Genomic DNA, 23,264 nt, shown 5'->3' on the forward strand with positions numbered 1-23,264 from the left:
AGTCCCATACGTTTTTTGGAATGTATGAGGGAATCAGAGCACCTGAAGAAAACCCATGCAAACATGGGGAGAACATACAAACACTTTTCAGAGAGTGCTGGTTTTGAACCCGGGTTGTAAGCGCTGTAATAGCGATGCGTTAACCAAATCGGTACGTGGCCTGGAGACATGGAGGAAAGTGATCTGGTGAAAATCTTAAATGGTTAAAAATACAAACCGACCACAGGAGGCCTGGACACGATGTGTTAACTCAGTTACATTAAAGACCAGTCATGAGATAAATGGAGGGCAGGTCAGGTTCCATCTGTGTTTCCACATTCCCAACAGCAGACATAAACTGTAATTTCCTGACAACTTAAAAGGCCTTGGTTTCCTGGAGGGAGAAGCCCCCATTAAACTATAATGCCCTTAAGACCATGGCTCTGTGGCCGACTTCCCTCGGCCCACCACTGCATGGTTGTTCATGGGCAAGAGACATGGCAGCACCAAGTACAACATTACTTGGTGTTCATTGAAAGGATGACCTATTTTGGACCTCACTAGTCAGGAAGGTACAGCAGCACCTACACTTCCTAAGGAGTTTGAGGAGGGAGAGGCTACTGTCTACCACCAAACAACGTTCTACAGGAGCGCAAATGAGAGCGTCCTGGCTGGCTGCATCATGGTGTAGTATGATAGCTGCAAAGCATCAGATCGGAGACCAGTATGGAGGATGATTAAAACTGTTGAGAAAATCACTGTGGCTTCCCTTCTCTCCTTCAATGATATCTACAGGGAGCGGCCATAAGGTGGCTCAGAGAATCATCGATGACCCTTAGCACGCAGCCTTTGAGACACTACCTTCAAGGAAGAGGTACAGGCGCATAAAAAAAACAAGATTTCCAGGCTGGAAAACAGCTTTTTCCTGCAGGCAGTGAGACTGTTGAACAATCCTCAAAGGCTGTAAATTATTTTCAGATCTATTTATTTTGGATTGCTGCGTACATATGTCATTTGTGTGTGGTGTGTACTGTGTATGTTCACTATGGAGATATGCCATTTCATTGGGTGGTATATGTATAATCAGATTCCAATAAACTTGAACTTGAGCACCCAAGGCCCATTTGGTTCCCCTGGGTGGGCACCCACTAATATTAAAGCTTCACACATCAGCTATCCTGTTGTCTCTGTCATCATGGCTTTGGTAGAGGCAAGGCTGAACTGGTCCTGTGGTTCCATTGTGGAACCCTCCAGGTGGGTCTGTACTGTGTTCCATGGTCTTCAGGCAAGGACAGGTACCCTCATGGCCAGCACATGCATATCTAACCACTACTTATATGTTAGTACTGGAACCTGGCCTGCCCATTGGCTGCATGTTGAATGCCCACTATAACTGGCAGTGTGGAGAGCCAATAGAATTGTCAGTCAACAACCGAACAAGTCCCCACTGGCTCCTCTGCCTCTACCAAGGAATGGACTGACGGAAGTGGAAGATGCACTCTTCCCCTCACACCCATCCCAACAGCTGGAGAGTACTGAAGACAAAATGCTTTTGTGCATTGAAATCCTGTTTCAGCAGTGGAGAGGAACTCATCACTGCTTTCTGTAATCGGCATCACACCAGCTCACTCCTGGCGCTTACCGTATATACTCGTGTAATCGTCACGTTTTTTGGACAAAATTTTGGGTCAAATTTTGGAGGGTGGTGGGGGGGTGTCAACTTTTACATGAGTCATACCTTTGTCTGCAGTAAGTACCTGTGTCTTTCAAGGCAGGGTGTTACGTCTATGGTCGGGGTGTTGAGGGCTTGGATGGGCGGGGGATAGGGGCCAAAAATAGGGGGATTGACTTTTACATGGGTCATACAGAAAACACGTGATTTTTGGAACCGGGGGAGGGGGGGTGTCAACCATTACACGGGATCTACTATTACACTAATATATACAGTACCTTTAAATCAAAAGCTCAAAAAAAGAGCTATTCAAAAGGAAGTGCGTGAGTCTGCACCTTATTAACTTTGCCGAGAGGGTTAGAAGCCCTGCACTGAGTTCTGTTATTGTGTCTGTGGGGCTGTATAGTTTCAGACACATACCCACTTGATGAGCTGCTCGGCAAGGTTCTCCTCATGCCTGCACTGGGCGGGTTCAGATCATAGGCCAGGTGCCCCTGTAACTCTCCGAGAGAGAAGTTCGGCCCTGTTCCCGTCACTATGGGGGCTAAAATGAAAGACATCAAAACATGTTAAAGTCCCTCGACAAACTTGGGTTTAAAACTTTTTACAGGCTCACATTCATCTCTGAACTGAGAGTACACTTTCTGTATATCCAACCTTACACTGAGCGTCTCTAACCACAAATCACACAATCCAAGTGCTCACATTTCTTACAAAATATTTGCAGAAATTTGTGAAAATATTTATGAGAGGATAATCTGAATATTCACTGAAGGCCTTGTTAAAACTTCAATGCTATGAAGCAAAATCTTTGCTGCCTCTGCTTTTCCCGGCCAGAGTCCCGTCGCTGTTCACTGCTGTGTTCCACCATGCACTGAGTCGTCTTTGCTTCTGTGACATCACTTTATTGTTAAGAGAGTGGAAGACTACAGAAGCTGTTTCTTGCATGAGCTCAGCCCACTGAAGTCAATCTGAGCATACCAGGATGTTGAGGGGTGCCAGATTTAATTAGAACATGTATTGAGAAGGGATCAAAGGAGAAATCTAGTGGAAAGGGGAATTGGTGGAGGAATCTTCGAGATGGATAACACGAGATGTGTTTTCTTTGGGACTGAAAGAGACGAGCTATAGATTTCCTTAGATGTGAATGTCAAACCTGACTGTTCATCAATAAGAATGATTTCAGATTTAGGAACCAAGATAGAGGACAGTAATTTGGCCATTGGCAGGCTGGGTGGATTGGATTTGGTGAGATGTATCAGGGAAGTGAAGAATGAGGATGGTATCAGGACTGAAGAACGAGGCTCAGCCACTCATGCTGGGATCTACGGACAGAATGGGTTTGGAAGGAGACGGACCAAATGCAGGCAAATGGGGCTAGCCTAGAATGCCAACTTGGTCAGCAGAGATGTGTTGGGCTGAAGAGCCTGTTCCATGCTGTATGACTGTATAAACGTGTAATGAGCCAGGTAATGTCACATTCAAGGTAGCAAAGGAAAGTAGACAGCCTGGATAACAATGGAGTTTCCATGTGTTCAGAGTCACACCAGCCCCTTCGGCCCAACATGTCCATGCCAAACAAGTTGTCTACTGAGCTGGCTCCATTCGTCTGCATTCGTCCCATGCCCCTCTAAACTTTTCCCCTCCATACACCCGTCTAAGTGTCTGGATGTATTTAGAATTTTCCAGGGTCTACCCACCTCTACCACTTCCTCTGGTTGGAGTGAACAAGGGAAATGAACAGTCATGTGTTGAGCAACAAAAGTTCAAGTTGCAGTCAAAAATTAAGGTTAGAAAATGTACTGAAGGGAACATTCTAGTAATGGGTGAGTTATTCATGGAGAAGTAATGTAGGGGTTTGAAGGACTGCTCCTTTAAAGATTGAGAGAAGGTTCATAGTGATTCTTGACATGCTGCAGTGTTTGGGAAATAAGGAAAGTTAAACAAAAACCTGAGAAATTAAGTGAGTATCGCATGAAATGGGGAAAAGTGACAGAAGTAACAATAAATTGTTGTGGAAAAGAAATGCGATGAATACTGGAGAGGTACGCACAAACCACATTGGAATGAAGGCCATATTCAGGCTGCAAGGGGGTGTGAGCTTGAGGGAGATGTAAGTAAGACCATAAGACAAAGGAGCAGAAATAGGCTATACTGCCCATCAGGTCTGCCCCACCATGAGATGATCCATTTTCCGACAGCCCCACTGCTCGGCTTTTTCCTCAATTCCAAATGAGTTTGAATGTTGGGTAGAAATGAGTTAACAGGTAGTTGACAAGGAGTTGTGACTGAGCCTAAAAAGTGGTCTGGCATGCAGAAACAGGGGAAGATGCAATCATATAACATACACACATTCCAGAACTGGAAGTTAGTCACTGGGATTGGTTACTGTCAGCTGTTCAAACTGACAATGCTGTGGGAATATCAGAAACTCAACTATCTCCAGTGGTAAAAACACAATGCTGGAGAAACTCAGCAGGTCAAATAGTGTACTTTATATAGCAAATTTAAATTGAAATGTAGACATACAGCACTGTAACAGGCTCTTTCGGCCCTTGAGCTCATGCCGCCCAATTAATATAATTAACCTACAACCCCCAATATGTTTTGAAAGATATAATACATAACCAATATTTTGGGCTTGAGCCCTTCTTCAAGGCACGAGCAAAATTTTAATTTAAATTTGGACATACAACACAGTAACAGGCCCTTTCAGACCATGAGCCTGTACCGCCAAAATGTACCCAACTGACCTACACCTCTGCTACGTTTTTGAACGGTATGGGTAAACGGGAAGAAATCCACGTAGACATGGAGAGAGGGTACAAACTCCCATTGAACAGTGTGGGATTCGAACCATGGTCCCGGTTGCTGTAACAGCGCTGCGCTGCTCTAACCTTTGTAGGCAGTCACCATAACCAACGTTTCGGACTCGAACCCTTCATCAAGGTTTGAGCAAAATGTAGGCAAGAGCCTGGTTACAATTTGCTCATACCTTGATGAAGGCCTCAAGCCCAAATCATTGGTTTGTGTATCTCATATCTTTGCTCTACAAAGGACACTGTTTGACCTGCTGAGTTTCTCCAACATTGTGTTTTTACTTCATTCATGGTGTCTGCAGACTTTTGCATTTTACTCCTTCCTCCAGGGGTTAATAATCATCCTATCGTGTAAGTTTAGTGTGAGAGTACCCAGAAAAGGAGAAGCAAATCTTTTTGATCTGGATGTTAAAAAAAAATTAGGCCTGGAAACTCAGTCATAGAGTTCAACAGCACAGAAAAAGGCCCTTCACCCCACAGTGTCCCTGCTAACCAAGCTAGTCCCATCTACCTGCATTTAGCCCATATCCATTCAGGACATACATCCATGTGTCTAAACCATTCTTAACCACGGACCAGATGTTTTTGGACGCTACGTGTACCTGTCTATACCGCTCACTTCCTCTGGCAGTTTGTTCTATATGCCCATTGTCTTGTGGATGAAGAAGGTGCCGCTCAGCTCCTGTTTAAATTTTTCCCCCTCGCTTTTCATATCTATGCCCACCAGTTTTAGGCTCTTCTCTGCCTATTTACCTTATCTATGCCTCTCATGACTTCCTAAGCGATTAGATTCACCCTCAGCCTCCTACGCATCAGGGGAAAGAAAGTCCCAGCCTATCCAGCCTCTATTTATAATTCAAGCCCCCAGTCCCAGCAACATTCCCATGAATCTTTTCCGCATTCTTTCATAATATCTTTCCTATAGCTGGTGATCAAAACTGTGTATAATGCTCCAAATGGTCTCCCTGATATCCTGCCCACTTGAAATGTAATGTCCTTTCTCCTGTACAATGCCCTAAGTGATGAAGGCCAGCATGCCAAACCCCTTCCTCACACCCTGTCCACCAGTGTCACTACTTTCATGGCACTGTGTACCTGCACCCCTCAGTCTCTCTGTTGTTCAACTCCCCAGGGATCTACCATTCACCATGGAAGTCCTGCCCTGGATTCACCTACCAACAAACAACACCTCACTCAAGTCCAACTTTTAGGCATGAGTCATGAAGATAGGACATTCCAGAGAACATTACAGCACAAAAAATAGGCCCTTTGGTCCTTCTAGTCTGTGTCAAACTATTATTCTCGCGTCCCAGTGCACCCAGTCCATAGTCCTCCATATCCCTCCCATCTATGTTCCTGTCCAAATTTTTCTTAAATTGAGTCTGCATTCACCATTTCAGTTGGCATATCGTTCCGCACTCCCACCACTCTCTTTGTGAAGAAACTTCCCTTCATGTTCCCCCTAAACTTCTCCCCTTTCAGCCTTAACCTATGTTCTCTGTTTGTATCTCATCTGACCTCAGTGGAAAAAGCCTCCTTGCATTTGAAAGAAAGATGTCACAGAGATTCAGGCTGGAAAGCAGACATGGAGGCCCCATAAAGTGCTATGTATATAGAATAGAGGAAGACTTGTCCCAGGAGTGCTGTCAGTGAGAAGTTTATACCTCTTTCCCGTGTCTACGTGGGATTCCTCTCAGTGCTCAGGTTTTCTCCCAGCCTTCAAAAAAATGTAGTGTTGTAGGTTAATTGGGGTATTTGAGCGGAACAGGCTTGTGCGCCAGAAGGGTCAGTTACCGTGCTGTGGGTGGAAATTTTAAAAGAAATTCTGGGACAAATTCAGTGAGGGAGAGTGGGAGTAAAGAATGGGTTCTGCATGACTACAATCACCACACAATCCACATAGACCTTGTAGAAGGGCTCAGGTCCGAAATGTAAATATATCTTTATCTCGTATGGACTCTGCGAGACCGGTTAAGTTCCTCCAACATTTCTGTGTTTTTACTATAATCACAATGTCTGCAGACTTTTGTGTTTCACTCTTTTAACACAATCCATCACTAAAGCTGAGTTCAACTTTTCCTGGTCAAAACCATTGGCAATTAAACTATTAGCTATTAATTCATGATTTATTAATTATTTATTAAGTACTGTAAAATAGTGTCATAATTACCATAAATTTCCAGGCCGAAAATACTGTTTATGTTGATATAGTTAAGCTATAAATGACTTCTATTCACAATGACAAACCTAATGAAATTTTAAGGCCTATATTAAAAATGGCAATTAAAGCTGTATGATTATAAAAAAAATAAGACTTACTTCTCGATACCTGCACCAACTCAGTTACATTGAAGACACCTGAAGTCACAAAACTCTCTTGGAAATCTGTGTGTTCTGCAAGAAACAAAACAATGAACCGTTTCTGCTTGTCTGGAACCAGGAAGATATAGAGGGGAGAGGATGTGGAGCAGTTCTCAACTTTGCCAGAGGTATAATTTCTGTTGTCTTTGAATACTGATGTGGCCGTGGTAACGATGTGGTCATAGTAATGGTGTGGCCATGGCAGCGATATGGCTATGGCAACGGGTTCAGTTGTACCATTACTTCCTTCCCACGCTTTAATCCCAGAGATGACTTTCACTTTGAAAGGGGAAGAAGGCTGCAATACAATGCACCAAATTCAAGTGTGTTTTGCCTGCTATCTAGGTAATGGGGGAAAATCTAGGGAGAAGTTGGAATACTGATGTCAGATACACAGAGTGAAATATGGGAGTGATCCTTAAGTGAGCTGGTATACTGAACACTGTTTCAATAGATTTATCTTTCCATCTTGAAGACTTATTTTCTTCCAATAAATGGGGTTGTATTATGTTTAGGCAACATATGGGTTATGGTCCAATGTCAAATGGGCAGACTACTTTCCAAATAGGAAGAAAATTGAAAATACCCAGATGCAAAGGGACATGGGGTCCTTGTGCAGGATACCTGAAGGTAAACTTGCATGCTGGGTTGGTGGTGAAGAAGACAAATGCAATGCTGGCATTCATTTCAAGAGGAATAGAATATAAGAGCAGGGTTGTGATGTTGGGGTTTTATAAGGCACTGGTTTAAAAAACAATGTGCTGATGTGGGAGATGGTTCAGAGGAGGTTCACAAGAATGATTCAGAGAATGAAAGAGTTATCATACGAGAGTAGATGTAGAAGGCCTGCTTCCTACGGTGGGAGAGTCTAGGACAAGAGGGTACAAATTCAGGATTGAAGGATGTCCACTGCAAAAGAAGGTGGTGAATCTATGGAATTTGTTGCCACAAGTGTATGTGGAGACCAGGCCATTGCGTATACTGCTCGAAAAGACCACGCTGGGATTCCAATCAATCTCTCTGCCAAACATTTTAACCATCACACAACCTTGTATTCTCAAAATGAAACTTTCATTGAGTGATAATCTCCACTGCAAAACATGACATTGACTGCATGTCAAGAGTTAAAGCCAATTTTGAACCTTGCAAAACAGAAAGTTAATGCAGTACCTATTGTGGTTTACAAATAACTGTCTTACGGTAAGTTCAGGCCGGGGAAGGCTAGCACGTGCTGTGGTTACAGAAATCAAGTAACTGTCATCTACTAGGCAAGAGTTGTCAGCTTAGTTGTAATTTGAGTCAAAGTTGAAACAAGGTCAGCCTAAGATTACGTCAGCTCCAAATGAAATATGTTATTATGTTAACTATAATGCAAATCTGGCTTGTGGTAGCATTTTGGCATCCAGAAGCAACATGGGTTATGACAGATAACACTGTACCACCCACACCAGGTTTCACACCAACAGTTCTGCCCACAAGAAAGGAATAGCAACTTCCTGAACTTCATTTTCCTGTCATCAGACAGATCTTGGGGGTGCCAGTTCACAAATTGGTACAACCCCTTCTCCCTGCCCTTTCTAAGAGCCTTGCACAATTTCTCCATGTCTGCTGTTCTGCCTTTGTGTAAGTTAAAACCTAATGCAGTCACACCTCATGAACTTTCCAGTAACTGCTGTGTTTTTGCTGTCAGTTAACCTCATCAAGAGTTCTGTTTCTGGAAAATTTTACGCACAGCAGCTGCAACAGGGGAATATCTAGAAAGTCACTGGCAGACCCAGCTCCAGGAGCATCTCCCTGAACACTCATACCTAGTTTATGTACTATCCCACCAAGACCACCTGTACATTGGAGGAACAACACCTGATTTTCCGGCTGGGCACTCTCCAACCAGATGGCATTAACATCGACTTTTCTGGTTTCTGCTAACTTGCTCTCTTCTTCCCCTTTCCAGTTCTCCTCCCCCCCTTCACCCAGCCATCCCTCCTCCCCTGGATCATTGCTGTCTCCTCCCTCCCTCCCTCTCCACTTATCACCTCCTGCTTTTGCAACCACACACCCCCCCCCCCTCTACTCTCTTGCTCGGACGCCTGCTGGCATTTTTCATACCTTGATGAAGGGCTCAAGCCCAAAGCGTCGGTTATGTATTTTTACCTTTGCTATATGAAGGACACTGTTTGACCTGTTTAGCTTCTCCAGCATCGCATGCTTTTACTTTGACCACAATGTCTACAGGTTTTCGTGTTTTACTTAACCTACCCTATGCATGGAGCCATAACAAATGGGAAGGATCTCTCATCTCCACTTACTATGGGTAAGGACTTGATGGCACTGAGTTCAGGCATATTCTGGAGTGCATCAACACTACAAAGGAGGAGGTGTTGTGGTCCTGGACTGCATAATGGTGGAGAAATTCCTGGGCACTTCACAGGATGTTAAGGAGTGAAACATGAAAGTCTGCAGACGCTGTGATTGTAATAAAAACACAGAAATGCTGGAGGAGCTCAACCAGTCTCGCAACATCCATAGGAGGTGAAGATATATTACTGATGTTTTAGGCCTGCTTCTTTGAAGAAGGGCTTAGGCCCAAAATAGATCTTTACCTCCTATGAATGCTGCAAGACCAGCTGAGTTCCCTGTGCAGTTACTGTATGTTTTTACTGGACTCTATGGAAACAAGGGAGGAGATTGCTGGACCCCTGGCAGAGAGTGTTGTGACTTTGTTAGACCTAGATGGGAAAAGCTGGATAATAGCTCATATTGTTTTTACTTCTGAAGGGCAAGATACCAGAAAACTCCAAGCTAGTGACCTTGACACCAGTGGTGGGAATGTTATTGGAAGTGATTCTGAGAGACAGAATTTATTTTCATTTAGAAAGGCAAGGACTGGTTAGGGACAGTCAGCATGATTTTGTTTGTGGCAAGTCATGACTCAAAAACTTGGCTAGGTTTTTTTGAAGAGCTGATCAGGAGGATGGATGAAGGTATGGCAGTAGATATTGTCCACGTGGACTCTGGCAATGATAGGCTGGTCCAGAAGATCAGATCCCACGGGATCCAGGCATGAGCTGGCTACTTGGATGCAAAATTGGCTCAGTGGAAGGAGATAGAAGGTGGAATAGAGGGTCATTTTCATATTGGAACCCTGTGACCAGAGGTGAGCCACAGGGATTGATGCTGGGTCCACTGTTATTTGCTCTTTGAATGAGAACGTCAGTAGTTTGACAGTGGACAGTGGAGGAGGTTCTTAAAAGTTAACACAGGATTCAAATCAGCTGAGGAAGTGGGCCAAAAGAGAGCAGATGGAATTTCAAAGTTCAAATTTATTGTCAGAGTACATACATGACATCATGAGCTGATCCATTTTCCCAATCAGCTCCATTGCCCGGCCTTCTCCCCACATCCTTTGAACTCCTGGCTAATCAAGAACCTATCAATCTCTGTCTTAAATACACCCAATGACCTGGCCACTACAACTGCCTGCGGCAACAAATGCCACACATCTACCACCCTTCGACTTAAGAAATTCCTCTGCATCTCTGTTCTAAATGGACGCCCTTCAAACCTGAAGTTGTTCCCTCTTGTCCTAGACTCTCCCGCCATGAGAGACAACCTTTCTTCATCTACCCTCTCCATGCCTTTCAACATTCAAAATGTTTCAATGAGATCCCACCACCCCTTCATTCTCCTAAATTTCAACCAATACAGACCAAGAGCTGTCAAAAGATCCTCGTATGATAATCCTTTCATTCCCAGAATCATCCTAGCGAACCTCCCTTGAACTGTCTCCAACTTCAGCACATCTTTTCTTCAATGAGAAGCCCAAAACTGCTCCAAATACCCCACTGGCCTATAAAGCCTCAACATCACATCCCTATTCCTCTTGAAATTAATCCCAAAGCCTTCTGCACCACTGTCTCTTTCGTTTTAAAATATTTTTATTGGTATTTAATATATCAACAATTGAACGATACAATTATACAATGTGCAACACATTTTTAAAAATTGCAATTTCAATTAAGAACATAATTCAAAGGAACAACAAACACTGGTAATAATGTAGTGAAATATAACATCAAACAAAAAGAAAAAAAACTCAAGAGAGAGAAAGAGGAAAAATAAAGTTAAAAGTTCTTTTCAAATGAATTATACATTTCTTGTTTTAAAAAAAGAAAAGAAAAGACATACAAATGTCTTTCCTTCATTTCTCATTCTGAAAGAATTTTTATCAAAAGTTTTATTGTTCATGGTTGAGCAAAGCCGTTATATTATCCAGTTTTTTTAAAAAAGGGGAAACGTAAACTAATTAAAAAAAGGGATAAAAAGTCCGATAGAGAAACAAATTTTGTTCTGGTTCCAGTATGGGACACACTTTACAATTCAATTAATTCCCCATCAAATGACAATTGAGCAGTTTTGACAACATCTGGCTAATTTGCAGCATCCGACGTTCCCCCAGGTGTTGGATCATTTTGCTATCTTCCTGAAATAATCGTTCCAAAGAATTTCTTTTAATTAAAAACTCAACAATGATGAAAAGGATTATGCTCTCGTTAATATACAACATGTTACAGTTTCTATTTCTAGCCAACAGCCAATAAATATAATTTCATATTTACTGCAGCAGTAAAATGAGGCACCTAATAGAGCTTCTAAAATGTTTCCTCTCAAAACATTTTGCAAAACAAAACCAGTAAAAGAACACAGAGATACAATTGACATGTTTCTTAATAGTTAAATTACCTTAAGACCATAAGATATAGGTCATTCAGCCCATCAGGTCTGTTCCACCATTCCATTCTCCCACTCAGTTCCATTTCCCTGCCTTGTCCCCATAACTTTGATACCCTGACAATTTAGATAGCTATCGATCTCTGCCTTAAATACACCCAAAGTCTTGGCTGCCACACCTGCCCTTGGTAGCAAATTCCAGAGGTTCACCAGTCTCTGGCCAAAGAAATTCCTCTGCATCTCTGTTTTAAATGGGCACCCTCTTGTCCTTAACTCCCCTACCATGGGAAACAACTTTACCACATCTTCTCTGACCAGGTCTTTCAACATTCAAAATGTTTCTGTGAGGATACCTTTATTTAAAAGTTTAATTGAAGATTTTTTTAAATTTGCTTTGTGATTTGTATTTAATCATTTGGGAACTATAAGGGAGTGGTCCTCACTGGAGTGGACTGAGTCAGGAGGGGAAGGCTTCAGCTCAACAGGCTTCGGCGAGAACAGGAAGGAGGTGAGGGAGAGAAGGAGTTGAAGTAAGAAAGGGCCATCCTATTCGAGGGATAAAAAGGATTCAGCAGGTTAGGCACAGGTAAGGGCAGGCTTTAAATATCATATATTTGGTCCCTCTAGTCATAAAGAGTGGGAATGGCAGCCAAGGCAGGGGAATACTCATCTTGCAGTATGTGGGTCGTCAGGGAAGACAGCAGTATCCCTGATGAGTTCATCTGCAAGGTACATCCAGCTGCAGCTTCTCACGCCAAGTTAAAAAATTGGATGATGATATGGTCAATTGGATCAGTAAGTTTGCAGATCACACTAAGATTGGAGGCATTGTGGACAGTGAAGAAGGTTTTCAAAGCTTGCAGAGGGATCTGGACCAGCTGGAAAAATGGGCTGAAAAATGGTAGGTGGAATTTATTGCAGACAAGTGTGAGTTGCATTTTGGAAGGATAAGATAAGAAAGGACATACACAGTAAATAGTAGAGCACTGAAGAGTGCAGTAGAACAGAGGGATCTGGGAATGCAGATACACAATTCCCTGAAAGTGGCAGCCAGATGTAAAGAAAGCTTTTGGCATATTGGTCTTCATAAATCAAAGTACTGAGGGTAGGAGCTGCGATGTTATGGTAAAGTTGTATAAGACACTGGTGAGGTCAAATTTGGAGTATTGTGTGCAGTTTTCTTTCTTTCTTTGGCTTGGCTTCGCAGACGAAGATTTATGGAGGGGGTAAAAAGTCCACGTCAGCTGCAGGCTCGTTTGTGGCTGACAAGTCCGATGCGGGACAGGCAGACACGGTTGCAGCGGCTGCAGGGGAAAATTGGTTGGTTGGGGTTGGGTGTTGGGTTTTTCCTCCTTTGCCTTTTGTCAGTGAGGTGGGCTCTGCGGTCTTCTTCAAAGGAGGTTGCTGCCCGCCAAACTGTGAGGCGCCAAGATGCACGGTTTGAGGCGATATCAGCCCACTGGCGGTGGTCAATTTGGCAGGCTTTGGCAAATACTAGAGCGCATCGGATGTCCCCCAAAGTTCCTCAACATGATTATCCAACTGCACGAAAACCAACAAGGTCGGGTCAGATACAGCAATGAGCTCTCTGAACCCTTCTCCATTAATAATGGCGTGAAGCAAGGCTGTGTTCTCGCACCAACCCTCTTTTCAATCTTCTTCAGCATGATGCTGAACCAAACCATGAAAGACCCCAACAATGAAGACGCTGTTTACATCCGGTACCGCACGGATGGCAATCTCTTCAATTTGAGGCGCCTGCAAGCTCACACCAAGACACAAGAGAAACTTGTCCGTGAACTACTCTTTGCAGACGATGCCGCTTTAGTTGCCCATTCAGAGCCAGCTCTTCAGCGCTTGACGTCCTGCTTTGCGGAAACTGCCAAAATGTTTGGCCTGGAAGTCAGCCTGAAGAAAACTGAGGTCCTCCATCAGCCAGCTCCCCACCTCCAGTGCAGTTTTAGTCACCTAACTAAAGGAATGATATCAATAAAATAGAAAGAGTGCAGAGGAGATTTACTAGGATGTTTCCTGGACTTCAGGAACTGAGTTACAGGGAAAGTTTTAAACAGGTTAGGACTTTATTCCCTGGAGGATAGAAGAATGAGGAGAGATTTAATAGAAGTACATAACTATGAGGGGATAGACAGAGTTAATATAGATATGCTTTTTCTACTGAGGGTAGGCGAGATACAAACCAGAGGACATGGGTGAAGAGTGAAAGGGGAAAAGTTTAGGGGGAACTTCTTCACATAGAGAGTGGTGGGAGTGTGGAATGAGCTGCCAGCTGAGGTGGTGAATGCGGGCTCAATTTTGACATTTAAGAAAAATTTGGACAAGAACGTGGATGCGAGAGATATGGAGGGGTATAGTTAAGTGCAGGTCAGTGGGACAAGAGAGAATAACAGTCAAGCATGGTCTAGAAGGACCAAAGGGCCTGTTTTTGTGCTTTAATGTTCTATGGTTCTAATAAGAAAAACCTGATGCTTTTTGTCAGAAATAGATAAGGTGCATGTGATTCATTCTGGCTTTTGAGTCAAGGAAAACCAGCAAAATCATTTGCTGAAATGAAAGCAGTTGTGGTGCAATTCTCATCATTCTGAAATGTGACTGAGCTCCAAGTTAAATTCATGTAAAATTCTAACAGTGTTAAAGGTGGGCTTGATTTTAACATTTAATAAGTGTGATGGATTATATCATATTTTATAATACATATAAATATGTTTTTGGGGGAGATAGATTTGGGGGTTTAGTGTAGGTCACCAACAAACTCAAACACTTCACAAAACAGATCTTATTTAAAATGCAAGAGCTTTGCTCAAACCAGACAGTCCAGGCCCAAGGATAATAGAAACTGCTTTGCTAGAGGTTTTCACAAGGAGGTGCAAATAGAAGAATTTGAGCGCAAGAGACTTCACAAGTAGGTGTTAATTGGACCTGGTGTGGAGTAATGGATTATTGTTTTGAAAGGCTCAGAAGATTGGGTCTGGTGCCGCAATCTGTCTGGTTGCAGTTTGCTGTTCTAAGAAGGTCATGTGGTTTTGCAAGCAGAGAGAGAAAGAGAACAAACAGATTTTCTCTGAGAGAGAGAGAGAGAGAGAAAGAGAGAGAGGGAGAGAGAGAGAGAGAGAGAGAGAGAGAGAGAGAGAGAGAGAGAGAGAGAACTGGTTTCTGCAGTTATGGCAAACTGGCAGCTTGTTGAAACCACATTTTGGGTTGTGAGTTCTGAGCCCAGCCTGTTGAAAAACCCTTGTAGTCCATATAAGAGGAAATGGCTGGCTAGAGTGTTTCACCTGAAATAAGGGAAACAAAAGGGACTCTGTGGTGACCTGCAGAAGAAGAGGTTATGATTTGGAAAACCCTGATGGGGCAAGGTTATTCGGCAAGACACTGAAGTGGCTGATCGGAGGGAATGAGTTTGTGTGTGTCCAACGAGTAACAAATTTCTCTCTGAAAACCAGCAACAACCTTCCTGAGTGGTAACCATTTACATTTCAAGCACCAAAGCCTGGTGAAGATTCATAAATGTTAAATTCTGTGCACAGTATAAGAATTGCCTGATACTGGTGAACTTGGAGGAGTGAGAAATGAGATTGGATGGCGAATCAAAGAACTTTTGTGAACTTATACACATTACATACACGTGTGTTTAGAATTAGAGGGGTGGGGGGGTTAAGTTAGGTTAAGTTAATAGTAATAAATTAAAGTTTGATCCTGTTTTTAAGTTTAAAGAAAATTAAAAATGACTGTTGTTTAAGTAACCATTTGTCTTGCTATTGCTGTGGGTTTTGGGGTCCTCTGGGCCTCTAACAGAAGAATTTGGACAGGTACGTGGATGGGAGAGGTATGGAGGGCTATGGACGGTGCAGGTCAGTGGAACTAGGCAAACAAAAATTGGTTGGCATGGTCTATAAGGGCTGAAAGGTGTCTGTTTTTGTGCTAAAATACAGTTAGGTTCAGACAACCTTTTACTTTACGCTGAGAGAAGAAAAGAGTTTATGATTAAAATAAAATCTCCCATGAAATGTGTGGCATTTGACGTATGACCAGCTGTGTTCTTGTGGATGAATTCTGCGTAAATCACATTTCACAACACACTGTTGTGTACGTTCAGTCATCAGGGTCATTTACTTACAGTGACTAAGTGTTTTTATTATACTGCCCTGTGGATGGTTTGAGGGTGCTTTGGATTATTTATTTATTCCGTGATAAGAATGAATGATGACCTTTGTTTTCCAATCACCCTTTACCTCCTGCATGTACATCAATAATTAAAACAGCAAGATAGCAGATAGTTTCATAGTTCTGGAGAATACAATTGGTTTCATTCTACTGAGGGAGATTTAACAGTGGGTATTAGTGGATCAGGGGCCTCATTTGGCAGAACTGGAAGCCTTGCAGTTCATCAATGGTGCTATGAAAATGCCATTCAGAACCTCAATATCAACCTCACCCATTTACTCCTTCACTACCACCCACAACTGGATCTATCTCGCGTACACCTCTGCTGGTTGAGTTTCCTCATTTGGATGGAACCTTCCAACTTCTAAAGTGCACCATTAAGAGCTGATTTGCTGGATGTGTCACATGTGGGACGGGAGTTGCTCTGCACAAGACTAGAAGAAGCTGCCGAAGGTGGTGAATGCAGCTCAGTACTTCACACAAACTTCCCTCCCCTCTATGGATTCGATCTACATCTACATAAGAAAGGCGGCCAACACACTGAAGGACACATCACACCTCAAGCACACTCTCATCTCCCGCCACCCATTGGGTATAAGGTCTAAGAGTGCGAAAGGCTCCACCAACGGGCTTAAAGACAGTTTCCTCCCTGCATAGCTAGCGTAGCGGTTAGTGTAACGCCTTTACAGTCAGTGACTGGGACCGGGTTTCGAATCCTGGGCTTCCTGTAAGGAGTTTGTACGTTCTCCTCATGTCTCCGTGGGTTTTCCCCAGGGTCTCCGGTTTCCTCCCACTTTTCAAAACGCATGGGGTGGGTGTAGATTAATTGGGTATAAATTGGGTGGCACTGACTCATGGGCCGAAAGGGCTAGTTACCGTGCTGTTTGTCTAAATTTAAATAAATAAATAAAAACTCCACGTCAGTGCTCTCACACTGCCCTTGCTTGGTGATAATTGATATTTCTCGTTGTAATCCTGTACTCTGTAAATTGTGGTCTTTATGCAACTCTATGAATGTTAGAGATAACCTGTTACACTTCTTTGGCTTGGCTTCACGGTTGAAGATTTATGGAGGGGTAATGTCCACGTCAGCTGCAGGCTCGTTTGTGGCTGACAAGTCCGATGTGGGACAGGCAGACACGGTTGCAGCGGTTGCAAGGGAAAATTGGTTGGTTGGGGTTGGGTGTTGGGTTTTTCCTCCTTTGTCTTTTGACAGTGAGGTGGGCTCTGCGGTTTTCTTCAAAGGAGGTTGCTGCCCGCCGAACTGTGAGGCGCCAAGATGCACGGTTTGAGGCGATATCAGCCCACTGGCGATGGTCAATGTGGCAGGCACCAAGAGATTTCTTTAGGCAGTCCTTGTACCTCTTCTTTGGTGTACCTCTGTCTCGGTGGCCAGTGGAGAGCTCACCATATAACACGATCTTGGCAAGGCGATGGTCCTCCATTCTGGAGACGTGACCTACCCAGCGCAGTTTGATCTTCAGCAGCGTGGATTCGATGCTGTCGGCCTCTGCCATCTCGAGTACTTCGATGTTGGAGATGAAGTCGCTCCAATCCTTATTGTTCGAGGTATAACATGACAAATAAATGTATCCATTTCTTGTGGTTGTGTGTTCACAATTAAAGGCCATAAATTTCCTGAGTCATCAGGAAAATGAATATATATAAATTTTTGAAATTTTATTTACAGGATGGAAGAAGCTGATTTGTGCCTTTCAAACCCATCCCAAATCACACCCAATATTAAACTTGTTTCAAATACTTTGTTGGAGCACTTCATAACACATTATAAATAAAAGGATTTTGATGTAACAGTGGGGATTCCAGCAGGGTACTGATATGACCATTGAAGTTATTCTTATCTCTGCAATTAGAATTTGAAGTTACAAACATGCTACACCAACAGAACAAAGTCTTAAAGCTGCTCTGAATGAATCCAACAGTGGAGATTACATATGAGTTTATGTTCTGGGTATGGTTCGAATTTATTGCCTTTAGTTGCATCTGACTCACAGGGTAAAACATTAGGTCGCTCTTTAAAGTACTGCTAATCTAGATTAAAATTGTAAGACTAGTCAGAGCTGGTTTATTTTCCAGCTTACATGCCGATCAGAACCAAATGCTTTTGAATTTGAACATCTGCCCCACTATTTATCATGAGCTGATCCATTTCCCCATTCAACCCCACTTCTTCCCTATAACCCTGGCTAATCAAAAATCTATCAATCTCTGCCTTAAACACACCCAATGACTTAGCCTCCACCACCGCATGTGGCAACAAATTCCACAGATTTACCACCCTCTAGCTGAAGAAATTCCTCCATATCTCCGTTCTAAGTGAACGTTCTTCAATCCTGAAGTTGTGCCCTCTTGTACTGGATCTTGTATGGGAAACAACCTTTCTACATCTACTCTTTCCATGAGATCCCCTCCTCATTCTCCTAAATTCCAATGAATACAAGCCAAGACCTGTCACATGCTCCTCATATGATAACTCTTTCATTTCTGGAATCATCCTAGTGATCCTTCCCTGAACCCTGCCCAATCTCAGCACATCCTTTCTGAAATGAGGAACTCAAAACTGTTCACTTTACTCCGTGAGGTCTCACCTGTGCCTTATAAAGCCTCAACATTATATCCCTGCTCTTATATTCTATTTCTCTTGAAATGAATGCCAGCAACGTTCCTGTAACCGAGAAAACCATGTCCCATATTCATTGTAAAATCTATTACTACCAGAAGGTGGTCAAGTGTAGTCCAAGACAGCTGAAAGTCTTCATTTGAAGCCGTTTGCTGATATGGAATGGGCTGCTTGGTGTTTTCTGCTCTTGGCTGAGCTATGCCATTAAAATCTAATATCCATCCAATTTCAGTAACGATTAGAGAGGAAAATATCTTCTTCATTACAACGAGAAATGCTGAGCATAGTGAAATGTTTGTCATTGACATTTAGTGGGTGATTTGATGAACACATTACATGCGATGTGAATGTTAAAATCCACCAGGCAAGCGGCCAATTGAAAACTCATCTCTCACAAGTTAATCCCTATGGTTATCAACAATCATATCGCAGAGAGGTAGAAATAAAAAAAGGGTAATTCATTATCCCTGCTCAATCAAACCACAAGTGATCTACAGTGGCACAGCAGGGAAAAATGTGTGCGCTCTTCAGTCCAGCTTGTCTGTGTTGACCAAGTTGCCTACCTGAGTTCATCCTGTTTCCCTGCGTGCAGTCTGGTTCCTCTAATCTCTTCCAACCCATGTGCCTGCCCAAATGGCTTTTAGCAACTGTATCCTCCCCACCTCCTCTGGGAGCTCGTTCTACACATCCACCACCCTCTGTGTGAAGAAGGTGCCCCTCAGGTCCCCTTTAAATCTTTCCCATCTCTGCCCTCTCACTTTAGACTCCTGTACCCTGGGTAAAAAGACTGACTATTCACAAGGTTGAATATTTTGGGGTGGAAACAAAATTAGAATAAAAAGCAACACCCTCAAACTGAGAAGAAAGGAGTGAATTGAGATAATTGAAACATCAATGAAATCAGTGTGAACGCTTCAGGTTGAAGAGTTAACAGGTTGACACAGGCTGCTGACTGACTTGCAGTCAGGGGACCAGCACAGGCTGCGGGCTGCTGGAGAATGGATCATGGGAACCAGGTACTGGGCCCGGGGTTCGAGTGGATGCCGAGGGTAAGAAGGGTTCCTGAAGGGCCCTAGTTGCTGAAGGCTTCCTGATTGTGTCAGAGGTTTGCATCTGGAGCTCAAGCTGCCATTGGATCGAATACAAGCCTGTGTAGCAGCAGGGCCTGCGGGAGCTCTGGAGGTGAATCACGGACACTCAGTGTCTTTGAAGGGGCTCTCTTTCTCTTACTGTAAGGGGTGCCGGCAACAGTAATGGCAACTCTTTGACTCATGGCAGGCAGAAGGCTGTTCGTGGAATATTACAAGTTCTGTACAATTACATGACAATATGGTGATGAATACACAGTAAATGGTCGGGCACTGAGGAGTGCAGTAGAACAGGATCTGGGAATACAGATACACAGTTCCCTGAAAGTGGTGTTACAGGTAGATAGGGTCATAAAGAGAGCTTTTGGCATATAACCCTTCAAAAATCAAAGTACTGAGTATAGGTGTTGTGCTGTTACAGTAAAGTTGTACAAGACATTGGTGAAGCCAAAGTTGGAGTTTTATGTGTAGTTTTGGTCACCTAACTACAGGAGAGATATCAATGTGATTGAAAGAGTGCAGAGAAGACTTACCAAAATGTTGCCTAAACTTGAGGAACTGAGTTACATGGAAAGGTTACACAGATTAGGATTTTATTCCCTAGAGCATAGAATAATGAAGGGAGATTTGATAGAGGTATACAAAATTAATAGGGGTCTAGACAGAGTAAATGCAAATAGGATTTTTCCACGGAGGTTGGATGAGATATAAAATAGACGACAGGGTGAAAGCAGAAAAGTTTAGGGGGAACTTCTTCACACAAAGAGTAGTGGGAGTGTGGAACGAGCTGTCAGCTGAAGTGGTGAATGGGGGATCAATTTTGACATTTAAGAAAAATTCGGACAGGTACATGGGTGGGAGGGGTATGGAGGGCTATGGACTGGGTGCAGGTCAATGGGACTAGACAGAACAATAGTTTAGAACCAACTACAATAGCCAAAGGGCTTGTTTCTATGCTGTAATGTTCTCTGGTCGTCAATTTCTCTCTCCATAGATGCTGCCAAACCCACTGAGTGTTCTCTGCAGTCTTTGGCTATAATTAACTGGGGAGTTTACTTCAGTCCTTGCCATCGTTTACTTTGCATTTAAATGGTTCAACTTCACTATAAGAAATCTGCCTGTCTTCAAGAATGTCAGGTTAATGATTAAATGATCTCTTAAATCATTAAATCTTTTGTTTCAGTTAAGTCAATGATACGAGACCAATGTAAGTGTGAGGAAAAACTACTTCCAATAGTGCTGTCAACTTTCAAGCTCCTAATTAACTGTTCACAAACTGCCACTGACCCACAATAGCTTGTAGTCAAAGGAGGTCTCCACATATACATGCTTTGTTTAAATTGTCTGCAACAATTCCTCTTGAAAGAGTAAAATATCCAGCTGAATAGGTCTTGGCCAAGAATTGCTGGTAACTTCTCTGCCCCACCCCCCCCCCCCCCCCCCCCCCCAATTCATTCACATTTCCCACTGACCCTCACGCTGAAGGAAGTTGCATCCCAACAGATCTGTGGTTGGTTCAAGTCTCTACTAAACTTTGAAATGGAAACAGAGACATCAGGGTGGCATTACAACAAGTCTTAGCGGGGTGGGGGGGGGGGAAATTAGGGTAACTGCGGGGTGGGGCACAATCTAACTTTCAAAAACTTGCTCAGCAATGGGGGGGTTGGTGCCGCCTACCTACCTACTATGAACCTCCTCTGTGCAGTGATACTGCCATCCCCCCCCTCCCTCCGATGTAACAGACAAACACACTGCTTATATTGTAAACTAGAGATGCTAGATGCTAGTGATGTTGGACACTAATGAAGCCAGGCTGCGGGTGGATGGGTTGGGGGGGAGTGGCAAAGGCCGCGAGTGGGTGGGGAGGTCATAATACCTCATTGGGGGGGGTTCAATGCCTGCGGATGCCCCCCATCTGGTGCCGACCCTGGGAAACATATGCTGTGACCATATGTAACCATGCAGAACCAGAGTCAATTCTCAAACAGAACGGAGAGGCAGCAGATTTGGATAACCACATCAGAGGTACCAGCCTCTGATCCCAGGGCAAATGAACTGCTATTATCTTGCAACTTTTACGACCTTAGACAAAATATTTAATGGCCATCAAGGTTTCCTGAAATGTGGACGATTTGGCAAGCCCAGGGTACATGCAGCAACCAATCAGGTTGGAGCAAAGCCCCGGAAATAAGTGGTCTGGGCAAGTCATGCAGAAAGTGTGGAAGGAGAAAGAGGATTAACATGTCAGATCAGATACGCGGGGTCTCTAATCCGCAGCATGAACACTGCTTCTCTCTCCGTAGATGCTGCCTGACCATTTTATGTATTATTTTAAATTTGCAGCATCTTCAATTTTTTAAATGAGGAGTGAAGCAAGTCTGTCTGCTTTGCAAGGCGGTAGACAAGATAGAAGGCCAGAATCTCACTGCTGAGGCCCTGTGATCTTTTTCTCTGTGTCCTACTGAGAGCACATGGTTTAATGTCTCATAAAATTAAAGGGAACACTTGACACTGAAGCACTTTGTCTAATACTGGATTATTATTTAGGAAGTAAACAGAGGCCTTAACCCACAAAGAGATTTCAATATATGCACTGCTTATTTATCATCTGTCTGTAATGTGCGTTAAGTCTTGTTATGTGCGTTTGCATGTTTTGCTCTGAGGATCAGAGAACGCTGTTTCATCAGGTTGTACTTGCACAATCAGATGATAATGAATTTGAACTTGGTTTCAAGGTATGGAGTTGGGATTGTTATTCTCTGTGGAATTCTTTGCCCAATTAAGCAGTAGAGGCAGCCTTATTAAATGTATTTGTCACAAAGATAGAGGGAGATCTGAATAGATGGGGAATTGTGGGGATCAGGTGGGTGGGTGGAAATGAGTCCACAGTCAGGTCAGCTGTGATCTTATTCAATGGCGGAGCAAGCTTGATGGGTCGGATGGTTGACTCTTGCTCCTGTTTCTGATGTCCCCTGTTTAATCTCTGGTCAATTCAAAGGTGACTTCAACATTTCAGCAATATCAGATTGCTCAAATAAACACTATCGCCTAAAATTGAGGAAAAAATATAATAACAGAAAATGTGATTGTTGCTCTAGCTTGATTTACGTTCGTTTCCAAGAGGTTCATACTTCTTGTGTGAACTTTCATCCCAATACTCTTCTCTATTCTTACTATTTCATTAAAATTTCAGGAGATCAGAATCCAAGAGAAACTTCAAGATTTGTGTTTCTAAATCCACTTGCCTGCTAACTTCTCTACACAGTAATTTAATAATCTTACAGTGAGGGTAAACATTGGGTTTTGAATCCCATCAAACACACGGTTTTATGGAGAAGATGGTGGGGCTGCCAGAGCCGCTGTAGAGTCAACGCTGGCACGGACCCACGGGGACGCAGCACTCCCGTGGGGTCCAGCCACCCAGTTGATTGCCATCAGCTCTGCACGGGCTTTGAATGGCCCGTTAAAGGAGCTGACGGGGGTTTTATTTGAAATCTCCAAAAAGGCGGCGCTTATTAATTGGCAACATCCGCGAGGGGCTGCAGTCTTTGGGGAAGTGGAGGACTGGAGCAGTGCACCAGAGGACGGGAAGATCACCCACCCTCCCCTCCCACCCCCCAAGAAGGAGAAGTGGAGGAGACAATCCTCAGGGACAGTGACCATGGCGGAGGACCAGTGAGAGGGCTCTGTAGCTGAGGAGCCAGCGTATGTGGCGGGCTGCTGGCGACTCGAGGTGAGGAACCCGCGGAAGCTATGGGCTCTGGAGACGGCTATCAGGAGGCTCGCACCAGGCT

The 23,264-nt window shown here is 43.5% G+C and overlaps 1 protein-coding gene and 1 long non-coding RNA gene across 12 annotated transcripts in view; one reads left to right on the plus strand and one right to left on the minus strand.

The window, feature by feature from the left end:
• nfic (nuclear factor I/C) overlaps window positions 1–23,264 on the minus strand; it is a 450,718-nt gene that overhangs the window by 137,799 nt on the left and 289,655 nt on the right. For all 10 annotated transcript variants that reach the window (XM_069928654.1, XM_069928657.1, XM_069928660.1 and 7 more), the window contains 2 exons: window positions 6,790–6,864; window positions 2,072–2,195 (listed from right to left, as the gene is read on the minus strand). In XM_069928654.1, coding sequence (XP_069784755.1) covers window positions 2,072–2,195; window positions 6,790–6,864 — 199 coding nt within the window. The remainder of the gene's footprint in view (window positions 1–2,071; window positions 2,196–6,789; window positions 6,865–23,264) is intronic.
• Window positions 7,058–23,264, plus strand: part of LOC138758968 (uncharacterized) — a 71,667-nt gene continuing 55,460 nt past the window's right edge. For both annotated transcript variants that reach the window (XR_011354551.1, XR_011354552.1), the window contains exon 1: window positions 7,058–7,176. This is a non-coding gene — a long non-coding RNA (uncharacterized lncRNA). The remainder of the gene's footprint in view (window positions 7,177–23,264) is intronic.

Source organism: Narcine bancroftii, chromosome 3, assembly GCF_036971445.1.
Source record: "Narcine bancroftii isolate sNarBan1 chromosome 3, sNarBan1.hap1, whole genome shotgun sequence".
NCBI lineage: Eukaryota > Metazoa > Chordata > Chondrichthyes > Torpediniformes > Narcinidae > Narcine > Narcine bancroftii.